This window comes from Sebastes fasciatus, chromosome 17 (assembly GCF_043250625.1).
Source record: "Sebastes fasciatus isolate fSebFas1 chromosome 17, fSebFas1.pri, whole genome shotgun sequence".
Classification (NCBI taxonomy): domain Eukaryota; kingdom Metazoa; phylum Chordata; class Actinopteri; order Perciformes; family Sebastidae; genus Sebastes; species Sebastes fasciatus.
Genome location: NC_133811.1, coordinates 5,880,644 through 5,906,892, shown reverse-complemented (window position 1 = coordinate 5,906,892; position 26,249 = coordinate 5,880,644). Strand labels below are relative to the sequence as shown.

Here is a 26,249-nt window from a genome sequence, read left to right as displayed (position 1 = left end):
AATAATCGGTAAAGAAGTTGACTCCGCAGGCCAGGAGGATAATTGCATTGTTCTACAGGAATACATACATTGAACAGGAAGGTGAGCAAAGGAACTCACAGCCCGTCTCACTTTGGAGAGACTGACATATTTGTTTTTCCTTTTGGAAGAGCAAATATATTACGGTACAAGTTAAATATATATATATATATATATATATAGAGAGAGAGTTTATTTAAGAAAAGATGCATCCTTTTAACTAATTACCTGAATGGCAATGTGTATGTTTCATCAGGGTGTTTCATTCACCAGTTAATCTAATTTTTGTGGTCCTTTGATTGGATCATTTAATCGTCAGCATCTATGTATAATTACAGTATATACTGTATATGGGACTGTGGTGAAAGTCATGTAGGACTCTTTTCACTTCTATACAAAAGTAGCAGTAATTTAAACAAAAGACCAGTGGAGAAATGTAACTATGTACTCAAGTACTGTGCTTACAGGTTTTTTTTTATGCTACTTCTACTCCACTACACCTCAGAGGTAAATATTGTACTTTTTACTACATTTGGCAGCTTTAGATATTTTGCAGATTTTAGATGATTAATACAAAATAATCATCAAACTATGACGTATTATTATAGATTAGAAACCAGGGTTGGTAATTAGCACCAGCCACCAGCCAAATACTGGTAAAATATGCAAGTGGCTGCTAGATTTGCTTCACTCACCAGCCACAAAAACAATGGTGATCTATTGAGTTACTGGTAGATTTTGTAATCTACCAGCCACAGTGGCAGGTGGACAAAAAAGATAAATTCCAAGACTGTTAGATACCCAGCAGTATATTATTTAATTAAATGAGCTCCACCTTTACCAGCTGCAATTTACTGTAAGTGATGAACACATTAATGCATCAATAATTAAAATCCAATAATATAATATATATAATTCTGAAATGGACCATTCTGCATAATGAGTACTTTTACTTTTGGTACTTTAATGTTAAGTCTTTTGCATATTTACTTGAGTATGATTTTAAATGCAGGACTTTTACTTGTAACTGAGTATTTTTACATTATAATATTGATACTTTTACTTAATCTGAGGTCTTCATCCACCACTGCAAAAGACCAACATCCCCCTGATTAAAAGTCCACTCTTATTTAAAAGAAAGCATGACTTTTGAAAAACCTGAAGATGGATTAATGGTCATTTTTCACAATATTTCACTATTTGCAGACATTTTACACACCAAGTGATATTTGTAACTAATTGATAATGAAAACAATCATTAATTGCAGCCCTAGTGAGGTCATTCCTCCACTAGAAGGGCTATTCTGTATCCTCCTACAAATATCTGGAGGGTAAAAAAGTGAAATAGACTGCAGATCTTTTACCACTCAGCCTCAGGATCGGTCGAGTTGAACGTCGGCTGGTCACAAGCCTTGAGTCTCAATAATAAAAGACACCTACAAGGTCATGTTCACTCAATCCAATCCCTCCATCACTCTGTGTGTCGTTGTGTCGGTGTGTGTGTGTGGGGGTGGGTGTGTGTGAACGTCAAGGTGAATGCCTCTATTTACATTCCCCAAGTCCGGTATGAAAAATGTATGATACAGATGAATGACTGAGGGCATTTTTTCTGCTGCACGCTGTTGAGCTGAAATGAATATCAAATTGGACAGGAGTAAGGACAGGTTGTTCAATAAACATGACAGTGGCTTTGGCAGAGCTGACTCTGGCGTCTGACATTTGACAAACTGTCACTGCACACGGGCTATCTGATGCAATTAACTGCATTTGGTGGTGAGCTGATATGGGAGATAATTGTGGGGATTATGTAGGTTAGGATGACACAGAGGAGGCATCATTTCAAAAGGTTATAACATGTACATGCTCTGGTGAGTGGAACAGGGTAAGCTGTTGTTATTATTATGTGGGAAATGGTGTGTTTCCAGTTGTCAGGTGAGGACAAAACACTGAAAGTAAAAGTTGCAGACAGAGCAGTAGATCTAGCTATCAGGGAGGCGTTTTCTTCCTATTCAGGCGTGAAACTGTCAAAACACCTCAACCATAACTATACGCTTCCCAAAGTGTGTGTTATTATTGAGCAAGGCCTACAGAAAAATCACACCCCACAGAGATAACCAACAGTCCCAATACATTCAGTCAACCTTAATTGAGGAGACCATCAAATTAATTTGGCCAGCTAGCTTAATGCAGCATCGCTTTTCAAGATTCAAGAGTTTGATTTGCCATTTGCACCTAATATAAGTACATTGGAATTCTGAGCCGTTTAAGAAAAGAAAAAAGCTTTAAGAAAAGAAAAAAAGGTAGAAAAAGCACAAGGTAATTACAATACAAAATAAGTAGCACATTCAACTCAAAACAATAAATAAATCAATTATTAAAATATAAAACGCCCTCACTGTAGTCAGTAAATAAACTAAACTACCCTCTGCATAGGAACGATACCCCCACAATACAAATATACAGTATATATGTATGCTCCATGGCCATGTTAAAAGAACTTGCAACTCTCATAAAAAATATTTTTAAAAAAAGAAATAATTAATATATTTCAGACAATTACAGTTTTACAATATATTTTAATTTTACAATTATTTCAGCTAACACGTATGATATTTTGTTTTTACTTTAAAACCTTTTTTTCTAAATGTCAGCATGTTGTAGTAAACAACCCAGCTATTGAAAAAACATGACAATTCAATATTTACATTTGTCTCGCACTGTTTGTTAAGCTACCGTCCATCATCAGTGGGGGAAACGTGTTGGGACTATATCTGGTTACAGAAGTTTATTTTTTTACTGTATTTAAGTGCTGTTTGCTGCAATGGGTGTACGCCGAATGAAACAGTGGCTGTTAACGGTCTTTAAATGTCTTTTACGGTATCAAATTGCAGTAAACACACACGGTTTAAGAGGATAAGGTGTAAAATGAGTGATATTTTGGACGTAGTTCAGTGAGACGGTCTGTGTTTTCAGCACCACGCAGAGCAGCACGTATCAGGCTCATGTTGAGGAGCCCCCGAAGCTCTCACCCCGGTCCCCCTGGCTTACTAGCTATCAGCGAGGAGTTAACAGCAAGACAGCCTCGTTATGAGACATCTTGATGAAGATAGATGAAGCTCACTTATCCGATATGTAGCCTATCCGGTATCGGAGCTCCACAGCGCACTGACCGCTGCCAGATAATGCTCCAGCACAAAAGACAGAATGGTTGCCCCCCTCCTCTCTCTCTCTCTCCTCCCTCCTCTTCTCCACAGCTACCACCGCCGCCCCCTCCATAAGATAACCTAATAAACCCCTATTCTGTTCATAGAGTTGAGTCTTTACGGCTGGCTCACCTTTATAAGCAGGCTGGACGCTCGGCGGCGGGAGAAATGTGTGATAATGTCCGCTGTATATTCCGTAATAATCCGTGTAACGCTGTTTGTCCGGTTGCTTTCCGCCCGTTGGTTGCTTTGACTGACTGCGAGAGAATGTGCCAACCGCGACTGTCAAGCTAGCGGAAATGACAACGCATCGTTTCCGGTTTCAAGCTGGCAAAATAAAAGCCTGAATAATAGAATAGAATAGAGACTTTATGGTCATTGTCATTGAAAACAACGAAAAACAGTTTAGCTGCTCTTTGCAGTAAAAGCAAACATTAAAAGCAAACATAAAAACATTCAAATCACAAAGTAGACAAATAAATGGATCATAAAGTGCAGGTGCCATGATTATGGTTCAGCAGCTAGTGTCCTCAGCCTTTGGGGGAGGGGGGGCGGGGTTCTACACACTTGACACCCTGTGGGTAAAAGCAATTTCGTAGTCTGTTTGTGTGTGTTTTAATTGTCCTGTATCTCCTTCCGGAGGGAAGGGGAGTAACAGTCCATGTCCAGGGTGGGTGGGGTCTTTAAAAATACAGCTGGCTTTCTTGCGGAGCCGGACAGCGTATAGGTCACTGAGGGGGGGGGGGTAATGTGGTCCCAATCACTTTTTCAAATGAGCATGTCCTTGTTTTTTTTTCAAGAGAAACATGAGGGGAGATGGTGACACATTGCAGATAAAGTCAGACTGCATAAAGTCAGACTTACTTGCTTAGTCCTTGTTGCGCCTGGTGGCACATAGGGCAAGGATTAAGGATCTCCATTCATCTCTGTTGTTTGCTTTCTTCTCAATGCTGTTCCAGCTGTATCCTCTCGTCTTCATTTCTCCTTCGATGGTTCACCCCTAGGTTGTTTTGGGCCTCCCTCTTTTGCGTTTTCCCCTCTGGTGTCCAACGCAATGCCACTTTTGTCATGTCATCAGACGGTTTCCTTAATACATGTCCAAGCCATCTCCATCTTCTTCTTATCAATATTGTTTCCATGTCCAAGCACCCTGTCGTTTGGTGTAGTTCATGGTTTGTGATCTTTCTAGGTCAGAATATCCTCATGATCTTTCTGAGGCGGGTTTTGTGAAAGCTGGAAAGCTTGCCTTTGTCTCTTTCAGTCATTCTCCAGCACTCAGCACCATATAGAAGTACAGATAGTACACAGCTGTTGTAGAACTTTATCTTGGTGTTTTTAGTTATGTGTGTCGACTTCCATTTTATAAAGTCAGACAATGCCCACAAAAAGCTGATAAGTGGACCTCGAGGTTGGATTGTTTTTGGAAAACTATTGATTTCAAGTAAAGCCGCAATGATTACTCCAAACTATTTTCATAAATCGATTAATTGTTTAAGTGATTTTCTAAGGCAAAAATGGCAGAAAATGCTGTTTTTCAGCCTCTCAAATATGGAGATTTCCTGCTTTTCCCTGTTTTATATCATATTAATCTGAGTGTCTTTGGGTTTTGGAATGACAAAACAAGACATTTAAAGACATCCCCTTAGACTTTGAGAAACTGGGATGGACATTTTTTTTACTCTATATTCCAAACGATTAATCGATTAATCTAGAAAACCATCGGCAGATTCATCGATAATGAAAATAATTGTTAGTTGCAGCCCCAATTCCAAGGTCAAGAATGAATTTTCATGCTTAATTTAAGGATGATTTTGTGTTTAAATTGTCAGAAAATAGTATATATATAGTAGTATATACTATATGTAATAGTTTATTTATTTATTTATTTATTTGATAGGGACAGAGGAACTGGATCACTAATGATCCGGCTTGGGGTCCTTCTGTGTGGAGTTTGCATGTTCTCTCCACGTTAGCGTGGGTTTTCTCCGGGTTCTCCGGTTTCCTCCGGTTCATTAATTGTTGATTCTAAATTGCCCGTAGGTGTGAATGTGAGCGTGAATGGTTGTCTGTCTCTATATGTGTCAGCCCTGTGACCTGTCCAGGGTGAATTTGCCCTCTTCAGATCAAAAAGTGGCATCTTATCCTTAAATAATATGCTGTATGTTGTACTTACAGCATATTAGTCATTTCACCAAATAACAATAATAACGCCAGGATACGGATCTTACCTGCACATGTATTTTATTTCCATTTACTTTTTCTCTGTCAGTTTGACCTTTCCTTTTTTTTTTTTTTTTACTAAAAAAAGCAAATAAAACATAAACATAAAAAAATGGAGCAACGACCATTAACTGACAATCTAGTATTTTTACATTTTTTAATAGAAAACTTTAAATTTACAATGCCCTTCTTCTCCTTTAAGTAGTTTTTGTTCAGTCCTTGTCTGGGATAGACAAAAACTATAATTTTGACTCAAAATTGGCAAACCTGGCCTTGCCTACATAAAATAACATAGCCTAATAAAATATAATTAAATAATACATTATCCTTTTCATCTGTCAGACTAGTGCATCTTTTATGTTTAGGCAGAGAAACCTCAGTTCCGATGTTCTTCTTTTGTTTCCAGCAGCTTGACAAATCAGACCGCCTCCGTGCGCGCTCCCACGCGAGTCCGCGCAAACGGTGTGCTCTGTGGAGCGTGATGGCAGGCTTTGATGATACTGTATAGACCACAAAGGAAGAGTGCAAAAGAGATGAATAGCCTATAGCTGCCAATCCGTCTCATTGTTGAAAAGTGTACATCAGGATTTCAAGAACCAATTTCCAGGAGATGTTAATAATTTACAGTCCATCAGATAGATGCACGGATTCCTATTACAGCAATGGAGATGTTAATGATGATGTGACCTGCTACAGTAGGGAGGCAAGGGCCCATTAGTCAATCAATCTAAAACACGGTCTCAGGTTAATACAGTTGAAATGAACAGAGGCTTTAAAACACCTCATAGACCTCTAAAACATCTTAACTGACTATATATAGACAACTAACGGAATATTATTTAATCCAAATGTTGCAATTCTTGTATTGTCTGTATCACATTTATCTTGTAAATGAATTAATTGACATTTTAGAAACACTAAATTGTCCATGATTTGTCACCAGGTTCGTTACCCCGTGCGGAACCTTTTATCTGGTCGATGTTTCTCTGCGCCGAGTTCAGTGACGGACCGCTAGCTCCTCAACATGCGCCATTGAAAACAAACGCAGCGGATACGAGGCTGATTCATTTTGATGCAGACGAGCTAGAAACCTCAGATCTCGTCTTTAATAAACGTAAGACACATTTATTAAACCATGGAGACTATTCTGGAGCAGCAGCGTCGCTACCACGAGGAGAAGGAGAGGCTGATGGACGCGAAGACTAAAGAGATGCTGCACAAGAAGTCCACGGTGAGAGACGCTCTGTGCTAACAGCTAGCATAGTGCTAATGATCTAGATAAACTCATCTGATAGGTAACTTCTGTTCTTTAAATGTGTCCTTGTTTGTTTTTATGACAGCTTCGGGAACAGATCAACTCGGACCATCGAACCAGAGCGATGTTGGATGTGAGTAAAGCGAGAGGTTTGATTCTTTAACCTTTTCCTTAGCTACAGCTAACCGGTTAGCTCAATGCTAATGCTACATGGCAACATTACTGATGTTACTTATTTACAATAACTACTTTACAGAATCAGAAATACTTTATTGATCCCTGTGGGGGAATTAGGGCGTCAGAGATGCTCTAAACTTCAAGAAATGTAAGAAAATAGAAATAATGGTTAGTAACATGTAAATGATGTAAATAATGTTGCAATGTAAACATAATAACCTTCTCACATAAAATATATCTTATACTGTATATGTTCTTAATGTATATATTCTTAATATGCCCGTGTCCAAAGTATTTCCTTTTATAATTGTAATATAACTTATTATTTTAAAGGAGCTTAGCAGCAAAAATCATTTCACACGATCGTACCTGTATAACCGGCGTGGCAATAAACATCTTGAATCTATTAAATGTAAAGAATTATAAGTAAGAACTAACATTAAAAATAAGAGAAATTAGAATATTAGAAATATGTACAAATATTTGCATTAAGACATGCAATATATAACAAACATCAACAGTGCACATAAGTAAATATAAAATGCGTAGAAGTGGGATCTATTAAGTGTGTTAAATACAAATGCCAGAATGGTCCAAATAAGAAATGAATATGAATATTTCTTGAATATTTGCAATTTACCAGAGATTAACAACGTAGCTACATGACTCCGCAAGTGACACTCTCGAGGAAAGAATGTCACAAAGAATTTCCATCCTAAAATATATCACTTAAATGTACCTTTTAATTATAAATTCACAAATATGAATCCGCTATATTGGCCATGTGTGAGTACACGTAACCAGGAATTTGAATCAGTTTTTTTGCTGTCATTTTACATAAAAACAAGGACAACAAAGCTGTACAAAGAGTAAACATAAATATTTAGCTATTATGTACATACCAGTAGGCGAAGAAGATACATATGTATAGAAAGTATTTATACAACAGGGAACAACAACATACAATGTCTATAAGTCACAATGTTTCCGTAAATTGTAAACAATACAATACAGTAGTGCAAATGTATAGTCAGTTTACAGTATATTCAGTATATACAGCAGCTTAGAGTTATATTTGACAGTGAAGTGTTACTAAACACCAGTGCATATTTAACTAGGGCTGCAACTAGCTTGATTATTGTCTCGATTAATCGATTAGTTGTTTGGTCTATAAAATGTAAATAAATGGTGGAAAATGCCGATCAGTGTTTTCTCAAATGTTTTGTCCACAACTCAAAGATATTCAATTTACTGTCATAGAGGAGTAAAGAAACCAGAAAATATTCACATTTAAGAAGCTGGAATCAGAGAATTTAGACTTTTTTTCTTAAAAAAAAAAATTCTCAAACCGATTAATCGATTATCAAAATTGTTGGCAATTAATTTAATAATTGACAACTAATTGATTAATCATTGCAGCTCTAACATTTAAACGATGAAATATAAAATCGTAACTACGCTGGCATTTACTTTACGCATGACCTATACTGGTTGGTCTGCTGGAGTTACTTCTCAACATCTGTGATTGGTTAACTCCTCAACTTCACCAAAATACGACCCTATACAACCGTGCATATTGGGAATGAGATATAAAAACATCTCAATCACTCCTTTGTGTACTGCTTTTAACAGAAGACCCCGACAATTCAGAAGTCAAACTTTGCAGGTAATGGCCATGTTTAATGCTCAACATGAAAACAAAGACAGTCTGACGGTGTGTTTATCTTTTGACAGAGGTATATGGAAGTGAGCTCAAATCTCAGAGACTCCTATGAAGACAAAGACGGGTAAGTGACTAACCTGCTCCAGTTGAAGTGGCTATATCTACCATAACTCCAATCCAGATGTGTTAGAATGGTCCTTCTCCAAATTACAGATGTTGTTGGGAGGATTGTGTTACTTTGATGGTACTTGTCCACAGGCTCCGTGCTTTCCACGCTCCCCATTCATTGTCTATGTAAGCAGCCGCGCAATGCATTCTGGTAGCGTGGCGGCGCGATTTCGAGAAACAGAGCGGCTCGACGCCCGCTCCTCATTTGCATAAAGTTGAGGGCTAGTCTACTTTATGCAAATCACGGGCATCCAACGCGACCCGCCGCCTCTCGAAACTCCCGAGAATCTTTTAAAATAAACGTTGTTGATCCAAAATAAAGACAGATTTAGCAACTGCATGGATTATTTCTCGCCTGAAATGTTTCCAGAAACACATCTTGGTGAACTATTTTCGTGAAATAAGCGTCCAATGTTGGGATGTGTCGCGTCCCCCTCGCGATAAAAAACGCCCCTGTGGACACGTACCATGAATTGTTAAACATGATACCTGCTGTCTGAAAATTTTTTCTTTTCCATTTCTTTTCATCAGCCTGGAAACAGGAACCTTAGTCATGATATAGTCACTTAACCTGTTTACCTTGAACAACGAAATATTTGTCTCATTGACAGAATGAGAAAGGATGAACTCGCTGCGATCTCGGGACCAAACGAGTTCGCGGAGTTCTACAACCGACTGAAACAGATAAAGGAGTTTCACAGAAAGCACCCAAATGAGGTAGTAAACCTTTTACTAGTAAATGGTGCAAATTACTGACTATGTAAACCTTTTGACATTTGAATATTAACCATGATGCTATCATGTGTTTTCTCTAGATTTCCATCCCCATGTCTGTAGAGTTTGAGGAGTTGATGAAAGCCAGAGACAACCCCAGCGAGGAGGCTCAGAGTAAGTCTTAATCCAGACTTTTGTGGGCACTGTTTTTAGATTCAGTTAAATATTACTTCACATATAAAGGTGGTGACCAAAACAGCTTTTTTATCACTTAAGAAACATTGCTAAAGTACGGCCGTGGGCTGGCCTGGCTTTATAGTGATAGTTTGCTCTGTAGAAGGTCAGCTGACCATCATAGGGATCTACCCTAGGTTAAAAAGAACGCTACTTAAGACTGATGTTGCTGCTCTGATTTGGGGATTTTGGTTCATCTTCCACAGACCTGGTGGAGTTCACCGATGAGGAAGGATACGGCCGCTACCTCGACCTCCACGACTGCTACCTGAAGTTCATCAACCTGAAGGGAGCTGAGGTTAGGATCCCTTTTTAAAGTCTGCGTAATCGATGCTGTACCTCCAAACTGAAGTTCTTTTTAACCACGATCTCCACTCTTTCCCTACAGAAACTCGAGTATATCTCTTACCTGTCTTCATTCGACCAGCTTTTCGACATCCCCAAGGACCGGAAGAATGCTGAATACAAGAAGTAGGTTCATCATGCTTATTCCCATCAGAGCTGACCTGTATGGAAGTAGAAAAAGCTGTAAAGATGAGAAAATGAACCCATCTTAACATGTGCATGTACTGTGCTTTTGGAGTAACGTAATGTGGTGTCTGTTTGTGCAGGTATTTGGAGATGCTGCTGGAGTATCTGCAGGACTACACAGACCGGGTCAAACCTCTGCTGGACCAGAACGAGCTCTACGGCAAAGTGCTGATAGACTTTGAAAAGAAATGGGAGAATGGGACGTTTCCTGGCTGGCCCGTAAGTCCTCCTCTTCATACGCGATGAAAGTTAAAGGTTTCGGTTGTACATCACATCTCACCTGTTCGTTTATGTTTTCGTTGTTAGAAAGAGACGAGCAGCGCTTTGACACATGCCGGAGCTCATCTGGACCTCTCTGCCTTTTCTTCTTGGGAGGTAAAACATTAAGTGCTCATATTCGAAGATTTATCATTAAGAATAACGCTAGTGGTTGCTCATTCATACCTTGACTGATTTTGCTTTTTTCTTATTCCTTTCCACAGGAGTTGGCTTCCTTGGGTCTCGACAGATTGAAGTCTGCCCTCATGGCGTTGGGACTGAAATGTGGAGGGTGAGAATGTCGTTTGCGTTGCTGAAAAAATAACATTGAAGATAATTATCCGAAACGTCTGAAGAAACTAGAACCAGACTCTAATCTGTAGGAACTTTTCCAAGAAACTGGGAACCTTTAGACACACTTAGTTACTTCATATTTCGTTGGCACATTTAACAGCATTTATAATATTTGGATGTTTGAAAACACAATACAAGAATGTAGTTAAAGGGCGGGTCCATTTGAGTGTTTGTTTTTTTTGTATCATTCTGTAGCTTCACATTGGTGTTCCTTATGTATTCAAATTCGAACATTAAAATTTTGGTGGAAGTACGCATGTTTTAGCGTCAAAATGCTATTTTCCCTTCAAGCCCTTCTAAATCCTTTTTCACACGTGACCTGATGCAAGTTTCTGCATGATGACACTGCTATACGTACAGTCTACAGTATATACATCCTTATAGTCAGTGTATTAACGTTACATACAGTAACTTAGATGGCGGTCGGCACGCTCCCAGTTTGGAGAAGCAAACAGGACAACCGGTACAGAAGCTAAGCAATGTACTGCTGCGGACGCCACGTTAGTTCGGATCCAAAAGTCACACAATAACACAAACCAACTAACCGATCACATGCAGCGGCATGACCGGCAGCTCCCGTGTTCTGAGAGGTAAAATGACCGTCAGACAGCCCGTTCTGACGGGGAAACTGAAGCTGTTATATTGTTCTCTTCAAAGCCACCAGACTACATTCACAAAAACAGTAATTTTACGTAGTGGAAAGTGAGACTATACATACAACCCCACTTGAAAAAATCTGAACTAACCCTTTCAATTATTTCTAAAATTAGCAGTAGCACAGCTAACTTTGACTCAGCTAGTGCTAACGTTCACATTATTCATAACCTTATTGATTAGCTTACTGTGGTAACCTACGTAACTGCTTTTTGCTAACGGCTGAGTGGGCGTTTCTATTTATAAGAAAACGGAACAGAAAGAAGGTGGACCCGCCCTTTAATGTAAATGTTTTATGAAACTCTATTAGAAATGTAGAGTTAAAACAAATCTTGTGGCACCCACAAATATGGGGATTAACTCGTCTAGAGAACATGAACTGATAACAGGTCTATTAGTGCACATTCTGCACCCAGTAGAGAGCATGTGATGCAGTCAGGACAGCTGATATAATGTGTGTGTGTGTTGGACAGGACTCTGGAAGAGAGAGCTCAGAGGCTCTTCAGCACTAAAGGCAAATCCCTGGAGTCGCTGGACCCTTCACTGTTTGCCAAGAATCCCAAAGCCAAAGGCCCGAAAAAGTAAGTGGGCGTAAAGAAGAAAAATCAATCTAATGCTGACAGTGTCTTATGATCGTGTTCATTATATAATTCATAACAATTTCCATCCATCACTTCTGCAGAGACACAGAGCGTAACAAGGAAATTGGCTTCCTGGAAGCTCAAGTCTATGAATATGTGGAGATTCTCGGGGTGAGTGAATATATATATATATATATATATATATATATATATCTGCTGATGAAGGAAGAGAGAAAAGCGTTACCCAGCTTATTGTTGAGCTCAAAACATGACGGTTCTATATCATTGTTGGGCGGTTACAGGAGCAGAGGCAGCTGACTCACGAGAACGTTCAGAGGAAACAGGCCAGGACCGGAGAGGAGCGCGAGGAAGAGGAGGAGGAGCAGCTCAGTGAGAGCGAGAGTGAAGACGAAGACAACGAGATCATTTACAACCCCAAGAACCTGCCGCTGGGCTGGGACGGCAAGGTGAGACGACCACACCTCCCGTACTAAACAACACAACATGTGAAATGATTATTAAAGCTGCTAAATGCAAGATTACAAGCAATTTTTATTGCCTCAACATGGCGACGGGTGAGTCTAGAGCTGGGCGATAAATCAATTTTATTAATTAATACGAAATCATGGTTTAGGACGATGTTTGAAAAATGAATTTTCACTTTAACTTTGGTGATAACGGTACTGAACAGCCACCGTTTGCCTGAGCTCCGTAGTTCATAGTAAACGTGAGTTCTTGCGAAGGGTGGACCCCCAACCTGAAGCAAGACTCACTGCAAGACCACCCCCTCGTTAGAACTCGCGCCGCCTCGCCCTGAAGGGGTTTATTTCACACAATGACCCGCTAGCTGTACATTAGCCCGCTTATTACATGGCTACTTACTGAAGAAATCAATAATTTGACACAAAAATGGTCAGCCAGAGACCAACATCAGAACTACGGTCAAGCAACGGTCTGTTATACATAGCAACGGTCTGCTATAAAGAAATAACAGACCGTAGAACGCCGTGATTGACCAATCAGAATCGAGTATTCAACAGAACCATGTAATAATAAAAGTGAAGAGTTCATTCCTTAAAAAAGGCACCATCTCCTCAGCAACCTCGAGCAAAACACTGTCCGCTGTAAAGTTTGTCTAAAGTCTGTGGCAACTTAAAAGCAGCAGCACGACTCATTTCCAGCATCTCAAACAGAAACAATGCAGCCGAGTGGGAGAACTGAGTGGCACCGCGAGTTTGCTCAAGACGACGGCAGCCCCTAAAACACACTGCTAATAAAAAGCGGGCAACATTAGCAGAATCATTTTCTCACAGTAGCCTGTATGAGAAGAATGCGAGCGCAAATGAAAACACTGGAGCTGGAAGACTCGCCTGCTGGTTTCCCCCGTCAGCTACAGCAGCAACGAAATATTAAAATCGGAAATCAGATTATTTTTAGACCGTATCGCCCGCCCTAGCTGAGTTGCTGTTTTTCATTTAGATTTGTTCTCAGGGAGATATTAAGTTTATAAAAGGACGTTGATGTCTGCAACAGCTGCTGCTCTTACATATGTCTATGAGCACTTCAAGCAAGGAGGGATTTTTACGTGTTGGATATGTTGATGTGAGAAATTCTTAAAGCCCTGAAGACGTACAACTGCCAGTATTTTATAAGAAAAAGTCTAAAGTCCTAAGAAAATTAACAATTTTTATCAGCACAAAAATGTTCTCTCCTAACTTGTTGGGAACCAGTGGTCTAAAGCTTTAGTCTAACTGGCACTGTAACATCTTGGTCCTGCAATGTTCTACTTTTATGTGCTGCTTTTTTTTTTTTTTTTTACTTGCCCATCTGAATGTGTCTCGTTTTTTCTGACTGCTTGTTTTTTGTTTTATTCCCTCTAGCCCATTCCATACTGGCTCTATAAACTTCACGGGCTGAACATCAACTACAACTGTGAGATCTGTGGAAACTACACTTACAGGGGACCCAAAGCTTTCCAGAGGCACTTTGCGGTACGTTGTTGTTGTCGTTATGGATTCACTGTTACAGAGGGAGTGTAAAATCTGGGCCGTCAACTTTATAGAACAACAAAACGAATGGAGTGTGTTTTGTGTTTGTAGGAATGGAGGCACGCTCACGGCATGCGCTGTCTGGGAATCCCCAACACTGCTCACTTCGCCAACGTCACACAGATCGAGGACGCCGTCTCTTGTAAGAGTCTTTGTCTTGTTATGAACATCTGGATTTTGATGACTTTTTTTTTGGAAGGTTGGTTTTAATAAGCGTTTTGTGTTTGTTTGTTACTCCAGTGTGGGCAAAGCTGAAGTCCCAGAAGGCATCAGAGCGGTGGCAGCCGGACACAGAGGTGAGTCCACATGGATGGAGTCGGGACAACTGGTTGGGGAAACAAATGCTTCCTGGTTCAGGCTGTTCTCATACATCGTTCGTAGCTATACTTACTTAAAGGTCCCATATCATATATGTGTAATATATATATATGTTTTTTTTATTATAAAGCAGGCTTAAGTCCTATATTAATACTGTGAAAGTATCGAAACGCTCAATCCACAGGGAAATACACACAGCCCGTATTCAGAAACTCTGCATTTGAAACGAGCTGTCAGGATTTCTGTCCATTTGTGATGTGAAAAATTAAATATTTAGACCCTTTACACAGATTTAAATGTAAAAATTCTAAATGTCTCCCAGTTTACTACTGGTTGTAGTGTATGTGAATGACATCAACTGACAGGAAGTACACATGGACCCAAGCTGTTGCCTAGCAACGCAATCCTGTTGCAATTTCGTCGCAATTCCGTCGAAATGCGCTAAAACAGAGCGTTTAAGACAGAGGGTAAATACAGGCCTGTTCAGGCCGACAGTATGAGGAAAATAAAGTTTTTTTTGAACATTACAGCATGTAAACATGTTCTAGTAGAAACACAAAATACAAGAATGATCCTGAAAATGAGCACGATATGGGACCTTTAATGCACTGTAATTCATACAGTATATGTCCAACGTAATCGATGCGTCTTTATTCCACGTAATCGTGAAACAGGAAGTGTAAAATGCCGTGTAGGGAGGAGGTCGGGGTGGATGGATGGGTGAAAAAAACACTTTCGTGCAGCAGACTGCTGTTCATGTCCCGTGTGAAACCAGAAGTCAATGTTGATTTATTTGTCCGTAGTTATTTTAACCCAGACGTTAACTTATTTGTCATGTAAGTTCAGTACTTAACTAACGCCACTATCATATTTATTTTGACCCAAATGTTGATTCCTTTGTCATGTAACTTCCGTACTTAAGTAACGCCACCCCGTAGTTATTTTAACCCAGACATCCTAAACCTAACCAAGTACTTTTATTGCCTAAACCTAACCAAGTTGCTTCCCGTGAAGTTTATTTTGAAAAGACTGTATGCATGTAACGAGTGGAAATTGACATGTGTCGCCGGACATTTGCAGGAGAATGCAAAAAAAAATTAGGAATAACTTCGTGAAATGTTAGTTATATAATGTAATTCTCATTCCGTGACTTTCGTGTTTTTCAGGAAGAGTACGAGGACTCGAGTGGCAACGTGGTCAACAAGAAGACCTACGAGGATCTGAAGAGACAAGGCCTGCTGTAGATAGGAGAATACGACCCGCGAAGAATAAACGGAAAAAAATGTATTTTTTAATCACCCCTGTTTCTTTTTATTTGTAAGTAGTAATGTTGTTTTACAGACTGCATCCCACCCCTCGTTTCCTCCCTTTGATAACTTTGTAATGTGTCATCCATTGATCATCATAATAAACTGAGTACTTTTGTCACTGCTGTTCTTCTATCAGTGTTCGTCGGCTGTGTGTGCAGAGACGGACCTCTGGGCCTGCGCTCTGATTTATTGTCGCAGTTGACTCGTAAGCATATTTTAACTCTCTTTATATAGGCTGCTTTACTGCGGTGATTTTATGGTGGTGTTAAACACTTGAGTAATAAAGTAAAACATGGATAGTTGTGTTTCTTATAAAGAGCAAGCCTACTGTTGCCACAGAGACTTGTTAGCCAAATTATCTCTACATATAGTGCAACAAAAATAGAACATTTAGAGGTTTTCTGCTGGCAAAAAATCACATATGATAAGACCATAAAACTAAAAGTCTCAACAAATATTAATTGTATTCTTTGTCGTGCTTCAGAAAACACTTTGTTTGGAAGGGAAAGAGCGTTTAATACCCCCATATTGTTTATGGTAGGCGCTGAATAATTGATTCAGATAAGATAATATTAACTTTATTGTTCCTGCGGGGAACTTTAGTCACCGACATCACAGCTCTGGGGCCAAAGTAGTGACAAATAGCTGGTTTTGTCTGACCAACAGTTCAAATTACAAAGACAATCGCTCAAATTAATGCAGCAAATTCTCACATTTAAGAAGCTTGAACCATTAAATGAATGAAAGAAAATTATCAATTATGCAGCTCTTTAATGGGACTATCTTTTTAATATTAAATTCAGTTCAAAAGGGTCTTTATTGGCATGGGAAACATGTTTGCTCTTCAAAAGCAAGTGTGAAAAAAAACTAAAAATGTACCTACAATAAGTAAAGATCTACTAGAATTAATAAATATGTAAACAGAGCTGTGTAACATTACATTGTTATCAAATATATGAATAAAATAGGTAAATTTACAAAATAAATTAATGTAAAAATACAAAAAAAATTTAGTTTGCCTAAAAAGTTATATATATATACAGTATATATAAGTATAAAAATAATATCTAATAATAATATTGGTCAGTGCCGAAATACAGATACACTAATGTCTGTTTTTATAATCAGTTATATGCATGTATGCATTGAGGATGATTGTCTCAAAGCAAGAATTGTGAAATCATTATGTAAAGATGAGGTTTTTCAATAAGAGCAGTAGCTTTCAGACAAATCATCTGGAATGAGTATCTGAGATATTGAATATTAGTACTAAATATTCATATTTCATGTTAACTCATCATCGTTGATCACAATACAGTGAGCTCGCAGATGAAAAAAAACAAGCTCATTACCTGCTCCCGCAGCTCTAGTTCATTTTCAATGTGTTTACAGGTGAAAAAAAGCAATTGATGCAAAATCTAAGAGGCACCTTGATTGTGTGATTTATCCAGTCTGACATCCGTCTGGAGCTGCATGACTGATTGGTTTCATTTCTAATTTTGAAGCAGGAAGATTAACCTTAGAAGACAACTCACTGCTGCTTTATTCAACAATAATGACTTGTAATTAATTGTAAGCTGTCAGTACATAAATCAAATTATGTGAGTTGGATTCTGAATGTTTGTACAGAGGGGTTTGTTCATGTGTTATTCATAGCCTGATTTATACAACATTTTATTCCTAAAAACATGGCAAATTTTTTTTTTCCTTTTTTTTTTAAATGGCTGTTTACAGTATTTTCTGATTTATGGAGTGATGCAAAGAGATATCCATAATTCCCTCTGTAAAAACCTTTGACTCTAATATGTCTACAAAATGAAACAAGAATTTTGAACTTGGTTTTATCCAATGTTCAGATTTCTGCTCTGGAAATGTATGCAAATTAGCACGTATTAAATAAGACAATGCCTAATTTGCACATTTAAACAAAACATTTCAGAAAACTTGTAATACAAAAAAAACGTAAGTTATCAACTGGGAACGTTTCATGGTGATATCTATTAGTTAAATTTGTTTCCCCTATTCATCTGGAGTGTCTCTCAATAAAGGAAAAAGAAATCAGGATATAACATGATAGAAACTAGAATGGCACTGGGAGAGCGCAGACCTCCGCCAAGCTGCCCGAGTATGATTGCCCCCCTCTCTGTTCAGCCTGCGCCATCATCCATGTGTATTTTTGTTTATGTTGAGATCAGCTGTACGTAGCTGAGCAGCGTAAAACACTTCCTTCAAACTGGACAGAAACAAAGTAAAGCTCACCTAAACCGTCGTCGTTACTCTTTCCAACAATCACCAAGTGTGCTTTGGTCGAACTCAACTGTAATTTCACAGAGTTTAATGTGAAAAACGCCAAATCTACAGGTGGCCCCCTCCCTCAACCTCCTGCTCTCTCTCTGCAGGCAGAAGGAAAGAGGCAGGGTGACGCGTCATGAACGCGTCATCAGTTACACTGCACAGGTCTTAAAGCCTGTGGTGTTAATACACAGGCTGAGCGGAGTTATTCAAAAAAATTCCCAAAGCCGGATCGTGATCCTGATTGCCACCAAAATCGAATGGATTGTTCATTGTGCCACACCCCACCCCCTCCAAAAAATGTCATTCAAATCCCTTGCGGACTTTTGGAGAAATCCTCCAAACGGACAAACCAACAAACAAACAAACCAACGTCGGTGAAAACATAACCTCCTTCCTAGGCCATTGGCCTTGGCGGAGTGAATAAATGTGGCTATAAAATACACGTAAGGGTTTGAGTCATTCATGCACATGTTCATGAAACTAACAGCCAGTCTCGACTTGTACATTCAATCTTATCTGTCCGCAACATTGTTCAGATACAATATAATATAGGCATCTATATACTGTAGGCATCAGTTCAGATTATTTCTCATGTATCTCAATCTCAACACCCCCCAGTCATTCGTGTAAATTATAAATTGTGGTTTGAGACATGATTTAATCAGGTCCGCCACCTAAAAACCAAAACTGAATTTAGCCAACTGAAACTGAAACTTGTGGTTTCATGTTCTAGTTGTAACTAGGCGCGGTTGGTGTTTTAACGCCTCTGTCAACAGTGTGTAGTAATGAGATCATCTCAGGGCCTGATGGTATCATTATAGTAATATGAGAGCTGTTATCAGCTTTACTGTAAACAGGCTTCTTGACAAGGTGTTTTCTTACAGGCAGGTATTTATTTACTCAACTGGCATGACACTCAAAGCTGCTACAGGAGACAAGTTTGACAATTCTTTATACCGTATTACAATGATCCATCTTAAAGCTGAAGTAGGCGAGATTGGAGCAAATATGATTAAAAAAAGTTATTTTTTATAAAACGGTTGCTATATCGTGACAGTAGTACATGAAACAGGTAACCTGAAAAAAATCATGTGTCCTCCGGTGCTCCTAACGGCATCTGCAAGATTTCACAGACAGGAGGAAATCAAGCAGTAAGAGCTGATCTGAGGTCTGCTGTCCATCTGCCATCTATGAGAGCCGTCTGTCAATCACTCGCGAACTCCGACCAAACGGTCAAACTAGGCAGCGCTGATCAAATATGAATCAATATTATGTTATGTTAATGCCTATTTCTCTCCTCAGATGTTTTCAGAATCATCTTGTTCTTGTAGAAACATTGTGAAATCTGGTGAAGGAACGCCAAGTTCCGGTCACATGACCGGAGCACAGCCAATAGGAACGCTCTCTCAATTAAATGACCTGTGATTGGTCGAAGTCTCCCGCCACGGGCTAGATTTTCTAAAGCCGGAATACAGAGCAATGTAGGGGTGCAGAAGTCTGGTTATTAGGGATGCATCGATAATGATACCAGTATCGGGTATCGGGTCCGATACTGTACTCATTCTCGTACTCGTGAAACAGCTCCGATACCACTTTACAGCGGCGTGAATTTAACCTCTCGTCACCACCTTTTGGGTCCTCACGCTCCACCTCCCCGACAGTGCGGGCGAGATGGGCCGGTGGTGCGTCCGATCCCGCTGGGCCGGGATCATACCTTAGCCGGCGCGCGCCGGCCCTCACTTTCATTGCGCCACGGGGTTTTGCTTGCACCCTCTGACTCGCGCATGCTTTAGACTCCTTGGTCCGTGTTTCAAGACGGGTCGGTTGGGTTGCAGACATCGCCACAGACCCCTGCCGCTTTTTACATGGGCCGAGCCCCGCCCTGGCGGCACGACGCAGTTGGGGCGCACTAAGCACAGTCCGCCCCGGTCGACAGTCGCACCGGGAGCAGGGGGTCCCGTCCCTCCCCGGCGGGGAGAGAGGGCGCAGCGAGCCCTTTGTCCACGGTGCGGCGAAGTACGGGCGGCGAGCGCTGTAAAGCTGCGGCCCCGAGCCACCTTCGCCCCGATCCTTTCCAAGCCGACCTAAAGCCGGTCGCGGCACACCGCCTCATATGTGGGACTCCCCAGCCTGCCGTGTGTCGCTCACATCCTCCAGCTGGCTGTTAACGAGGGTCTTCTGGCACAGAGAAGTGCTCGTATCGGTACTCGGTATTGGCGAGTACCCAAATGTAAGTACTTGTACTCGGTCTGAAAAAAAAGTGATATCGATTCATCCCTACTAGTTATCTCTCAGAACACTTGAATTACAATATGCTGAAATGTTATTATGGAATTTTTGCCCAATGATGCCAAAAATATACTGCCTACTGCCACTTTAAAGAGGACATATCATGAAAAATTCACTTTTTGAGCACATAGATTTGGATGTCTGGAGAGCCTACCAACCAGCAAACTGTTAAATAATATATTAGATCATATTAATATTAATATTATATTAAATAATACATTAAAGCATGTAAACATGTTCTAGTAGAAACCCAAAATACAAGTATGAACCTGAAAATGAGCATCATATGTCTTTAATTTATTTTCATGGGCAAAACAATCTCAACTCCGAAATGTATTTCAGTTGGTGAAACATTTGAAGGAGATCTCAGCAGCACTCTGTCGCCTGAACCAGGATCAGCTTACTGGAGCGGTCAGAGCTGCACCAGATCAGCGTCAAGGCTGACGAGATGTCCTGGGTAATATCCCGAGAGAGCCTCAAGAGGTGCCAGGAGCTACTGTAAGCCTGTCCTCCCCACACAAAGTGATACCCAAGGTGCATTGCATCTAATGTTCAACATTAACGTTGCAATCCTCAGTGTTTTACAGCTCATCAAAGCCTGCAGATGGTGCTGCTCTACCATGATTTTCTGGAAGACACAGGGATTGTACACGTTTAGCATTAGAGAGGCGAGACCGGAGGCCACGTACTGTGAGATTATGAAAAGAGACAAAGCCTTGATATCATCTCCCTGCTGGATTCCGTCTAATGCAACAGTGCTGCTGATCTTCAGACACTTTTCATTATGCAACTGCTCTGCTGGAGCCGCAACTGTCAATCACTGTTAATGATCTGCTCAACACTCGAACATTTCAGCTTATTCATTGCCTTAAAGGCACAGTGAGTAGGATTTTCCTAAAAGCAATGTATGGACTTTAGGGCTGTCAATCGATTGAAATAGTTAATCGCAAATTAATCACACAGTTTTTATCTGTTCAAAATGTACCTTAAAGGGAGATTTGTCAAGTATTTATTACTCTTATCAACATGGGAGTGGGCAAATATGCTACATTATGCAAATGTATGTATATATTTATTATTGTAAATCAATTAACAACACTAAACAATGACAAATATTGTCCAGAAACCCTCACAGGTACTGCATTTAGCATAAAAAAATATGCTCAAATCATAACATGGCAAACTGCAGCCCAACAGGCAACAACAGCTGTCAGTGTGGAAGAACATAGATATCATAAAAACATAGCGGCCAGGTGCCATGTGTAAGCATGCATCCAAGAGGTGAGTATGACAATGGTGAACACAGCGCCAAAAAAACGCAAATATACCTAGGCGAAACACCAAGCGGACAAAGCTCGTTCCAAAACCAAGTTGAATCTGGAGTTGACTTTCACCCGCTGGCGAGCATCTTAACCCTCGTTGAGAAGAGGGGACAACTTTGAAAAACTTTGACAAATCCTACTCATTCTGCTTTTAACAACATATATTTTGAAGTTTTCCAAGGACACTATCAATAAATGTGATTCCTCTATAACTATTACTTATCATAAAAGTCATGTTTAATATGTTGTATTATTGTGTTTTAAAAATAAATATTCCTGAATTGCCATATGTTGGCTGTAATTCTGTAAGCATTTGACGAATATCTAACAGATGTCTAATTTAAGATTTTTTTATACAGGCTGTCTAATATGGTCTGGATGGAGAAAAAGCAGTTTTATGTCACAAGTCTGAAACTGTGTTTTTAAATAGTCTCTCCATCAGTGTTGGACAGTAAATAAAACGGCTTTATAGAACAAATAAAAATGTCAAACATAATGATATGACACATTGATCATTTTTAAATGCTTTTAATAAAATGATCTATATAAAATAGAACCATTTTTGACACTTGATATTAATACTAAGGGCTGTGTGAACACATAAAGCCTAATGTGTTTCCACCAGGATATTCTGGATAAAGGATTCCTCTGATTAATGAGCTGTCTGGTAGCAGATATTGAGTTTGTGTTGGAGAGTCCTTACCTGATGTTTTCCTGTCTCAAACATATGTACCATCTAAACAGCTTCTGTCTTTTACTCATATGTGAGGTGTGTGTGTAATTGCCAGATTTCATTATGACATTGCCAGTATGTTTAGAGTGGGAATATGGTAATAATAGGAAGAAACTCATATATCTCATTTCAGTAGCCGTCAGAGACACAGAAACTTATTTAGTGTTTTTAATATACTGGATTTGAAGAACAGACAGTTAAATGCTATCAAGGGGAGACACCAGTACAAACCTTCAGAATATAGAGAGGAATGAAACTGGAAGTTTGGTGGATGTAAGTGCTACTGAAGTGGAGATTTATGGCTCAGAGTATAAGAAAAAATTATTTCTGAGACAATTGTTTTTTTGTATTACAAGTTTTCTGAAATGTTATGTTCAAATATGCAAATGAGGCATTATCTAAAGCTAACTTTTAGTGAATTTAGGAGAAATCGACAGACGCAAAACAGACAAAATGTAATAAAATAAACACCTAAATGTGTATTTTGGAAGTTTTCTTTCCACTTTCCACAAGACGTGTTATACAAGCATAAAAGATGAAAATTATGTTTCTGCCTGTAGTGTCTCCTGACTCATGAGGTGATGTGAAGTTATTAAAAAAATAATGCACTATTAATCTCTCATTATTCTCCTAAAGTTGTGATGACATTATTGGTTATGCAGTGAGTAGTGCATCATTTTGCTTCTACATTATTTCTAATATTAAAACCACTCCTTACCTGTCAGTGATATCTCTTTCAGAAGTTACAGATGGAGGTTCCGCTGTAGACATTCACTCCACCACGCAGCCGAACACAGTCTGATCAGTTTTCCCTCCAACATACCTTGAAAATACACTAAACCAAAGTATAAACACGACACTTTTGTTTTTGCTCCCATTTTTCACAAGTTGAAATAAAAGATCTGATACTTTTTCTATGCACACAAAAGACTTTCTCTCAAATTTTGGTTACAAATTTCCGCCACAAATCCGTGTTAGTGAGCACTTCTCCTTTGCCAAGCTCGTCCATCCACCTGACAAGTGTGGCATATCAAGATGCTGATCAAACAGCATGATTATTACGCAGGTGTGCCTTGGGCTGGTCAGAGTAGAAGGCCACTCTAACACGTGCAGTTTGATCTTGATAAAAGACATTTATTGTTAGGCACTCTGAACTATGGATTTCACGACTGTGCATTTTTTGGTCACACAAGATTCATCCATGAAGAAAACACAACCAAATTACCAGACGTCATCGAAGGCTTATATAGATAAGCTTCCCTGAGACAGTTTGTGCAGAAATGATTCGGTTGTGCAAACCGACTGTTGCATCAGCTGTCCAGGTGGCTGTTCTCAGACGATCTTGTAGAAGAAAAAGCCGGATGTGGAGGTCATGGGCTATTCAGGTGGATGGATTATCGCGGCAAAGTAGAAGTGCTCACTAACACGGATTTAAACAAAAATTTCGTGACCACAAAATTTGAGAGAATTAAGTCCTTTGTGTGCATATAGAAAAAGATCTGCGTTTATATTTTTGTTCAGTGTAGTTTTGACAAAATAATCTAATAATCATTCCCATTACTAAAGGGCTGCTCGATATGTTTAAGGTATCGACTGAAACACCCCAGTACCAAGTAGTATCGAAACTCTCCAGTCAAACGGTACCTGCAATCGATCCTTTCTGATTTAGAAAAAAGATGACTGTTTTGCTTGCAGCCAATCACCGCAAGCATTCTTCGATGTATTGCGAGGTGTAATTGGCCCACATAATTGCGTACCTAGGCAACAGCTTGGGTCCATGTGTACCTCCTGTCAGCTGATGTCATTCACATACACTGCAACCAGTAATAAACTGGGACACATTTAGAATGTTTATGTTTATATCTGTGTCAAGGGTCTAAATATTGTATATTCGTGACATCACGAATGGACAGAAATCCTGACAGCTTGTTTCAAATGCAGAGTTTCTGAATAAGGGCTGTGTGTATTTCCCTGTGGACTGAGCGTTTCGATACTTTCACAGTATTTATATAGGACTTAAGCCTGTTTTATAATAAACAGAACAGAAAAATCTCACTTTTTATAATATGGGAGCTTTAAAAGAACTGAACACAGAGATGTCTGAGCCGACGGCTAGCAGCTAACGGTGCTAACAGCGCTAACAATGGCAACAAGTGCTGACAGAGCTAACACTTAACGTGGAGGGAACCAGAGGGTGGCTGTTACGGTTCCGCAACAACACTATCACGAAACCGTGCTTCAATTAGCTAGCCAGTGGGACACACAAACGGCTTCCATTCACATGATGGGTATTGAATGAAGTGCTCTATATCCCTTTAACGTTGCTGGTATTGGTGCCGGCATCATCATTTTTGAAACGATACCCAGCCCTACCCACTCACTCATTCATCTTCAACCGCTTATCCGGGGTCGGGTCGCGGGGGCAACAGCTCCATCAGGGGACACCAAACTTCTCTTTCCCGGGCCACATTAACCAGCTCTGACTGGGGGATCCCGAGGCATTCCCAGGCCAGAGTGGAGATATAATCTCTCCACCTAGTCCTGGGTCTTCCCTGTGGCCTCCTCCCAGCTGGTCGTGCGTGGAACACCTCCCGAGGGAGGCGCCCAGGGGGCATCCTTACTAGATGCCTGAACCACCTCAGCTGGCTCCTTTCAACGCAAAGGAGCAGCGGCTCTACTCCGAGTCCCTCGCGGATGACTGAGCTTCTCACCATATCTCTAAGGGAGATGCCAGACTCCCTCCTGAGAAAACCCATTTCGGCCGCTTGTACCAGCGATCTCGTTCTTTGGGTCCTGACCCAGCCCTCATGACCATAGGTGAGAGTAGGAACAAAGATTGACCGGTAGATCGAGAGCTTTGCCTTCCGGCTCAGCTCTCTTTTCGTCACAACGGTGCGGTAAAGCGAATGCAATACCGCCCCCTGCTGCTCCGATTCTCCAGCCAATCTCACGTTCCATTGTCCCCTCACTCACGAACAACACCCCGAGGTACTTGAACTCCTTCACTTGGGTTAAGGACTCATTCCCTACCCAGCCCTACCCATTACCGATAATAGGACAAGGTTCTTCTTCTGTTCAGTACCAGCATACATGTGCTTCGACAGGTTACAAGTCTTGCTCCCACGGACAGGTTATGCTGACCTGGACACAGCTTACAATTCATTGTGATGTTCTTATTCTTATATGGAGACAAAACATCTGGCCTCCTCAGACAAACCATTAGCTGCTCCGAGGCCTGACATTGTAAGTGGGCTGCCAGCAGCCTGGTACTAACATGTCATTTTCACGGGCAAAAGGCTTTTATGTGGGCAGAGCCATTAAAGCGTGGCATTAAAGTGTCCCGAGGGATCAGCTCCGCTCCGCTGATTTCTCATTCACAGGCTACAGGGACACTGGTTGGTTCACTACGCCTGATGTGCTCCACTTCCAACTGCCTGGCATATAGAGGCACTGACTCAGGTTTCACCGGTGAATTACACAGGAGGAGCACGACGTTTAGTGAGATACGTTCTGATTAGAACTGCTTGAAATGTCTAAATGTTAGCATGGTGTTCCCACCATGCATGCTTGGGGCAGTAAGTTTATTTGACCTCTTGAACCTTTCCTTCTCTTTTAGTTCAGGTCATTGAAATACTTGCATTAAATGCCCAGATCTAAGTGCTTTTATTTCTGCAGGACTGGGACATAATCCAAATCAACAGCTGGAATCAACCCGAAAACACAAGTTTTTATTAGTAACAGGATTGCTTGGACAGCCCGGCTACCAAAACCAAGCAACAACAGATCAGTCTGAATAGAAGTTGACATTCAGGTGTTCTGTGTTGTTTTTACTTCATATGAACACCACCATTTATAAATGACAGAAACCAGCATAGTAAAGGCCATAATTGTATGTTCAGGGTTA

The 26,249-nt window shown here is 40.2% G+C and overlaps 3 protein-coding genes and 1 long non-coding RNA gene across 4 annotated transcripts in view; 1 reads left to right on the top strand and 3 right to left on the bottom strand.

Annotated features, from left to right (window-relative positions):
• LOC141755043 (ubiquitin-conjugating enzyme E2 E2-like) overlaps positions 1-3,495 on the bottom strand; it is a 74,922-nt gene extending 71,427 nt beyond the window's left edge. Inside the window, exon 1 of the mRNA XM_074614603.1 lies at positions 3,354-3,495. The gene's annotated coding sequence lies outside the window, so the exon portion shown is untranslated. The remainder of the gene's footprint in view (positions 1-3,353) is intronic.
• rpl15 (ribosomal protein L15) overlaps positions 1-26,249 on the bottom strand; it is a 332,935-nt gene that overhangs the window by 115,076 nt on the left and 191,610 nt on the right. The gene's annotated exons all lie outside the window — the stretch shown is intronic.
• sf3a3 (splicing factor 3a, subunit 3) lies at positions 6,433-15,824 on the top strand. Its single transcript, XM_074613158.1, has 17 exons — positions 6,433-6,672; positions 6,782-6,829; positions 8,608-8,660; positions 9,316-9,421; positions 9,520-9,592; positions 9,859-9,950; positions 10,041-10,123; positions 10,264-10,402; positions 10,490-10,558; positions 10,666-10,733; positions 11,923-12,030; positions 12,132-12,201; positions 12,333-12,497; positions 13,911-14,021; positions 14,130-14,220; positions 14,319-14,374; positions 15,563-15,824. The coding sequence occupies exons 1-17, from the start codon at positions 6,577-6,579 to the stop codon at positions 15,638-15,640; spliced, it is 1,506 nt and encodes a 501-aa protein (XP_074469259.1). The 5' UTR covers positions 6,433-6,576; the 3' UTR covers positions 15,641-15,824.
• Positions 10,626-24,163, bottom strand: LOC141754228 (uncharacterized). The gene is made up of 3 exons (XR_012590579.1): positions 24,103-24,163; positions 23,064-23,180; positions 10,626-10,754 (listed from the first exon to the last, which is right to left on the bottom strand). It is a non-coding gene; the product is annotated as an uncharacterized LOC141754228 (long non-coding RNA).

Coding starts and splice junctions, on each gene's coding strand:
- sf3a3 (XM_074613158.1), top strand. CDS start 6,577: ATGGAGACTATTCTGGAGCAGCAGCGTCGCTACCACGAGGAGAAGGAG. Junction 12,031..12,131: donor AAAGCCAAAGGCCCGAAAAA/GTAAGTGGGCGT, acceptor TCACTTCTGCAG/AGACACAGAGCGTAACAAGG. Junction 14,375..15,562: donor GGTGGCAGCCGGACACAGAG/GTGAGTCCACAT, acceptor CGTGTTTTTCAG/GAAGAGTACGAGGACTCGAG.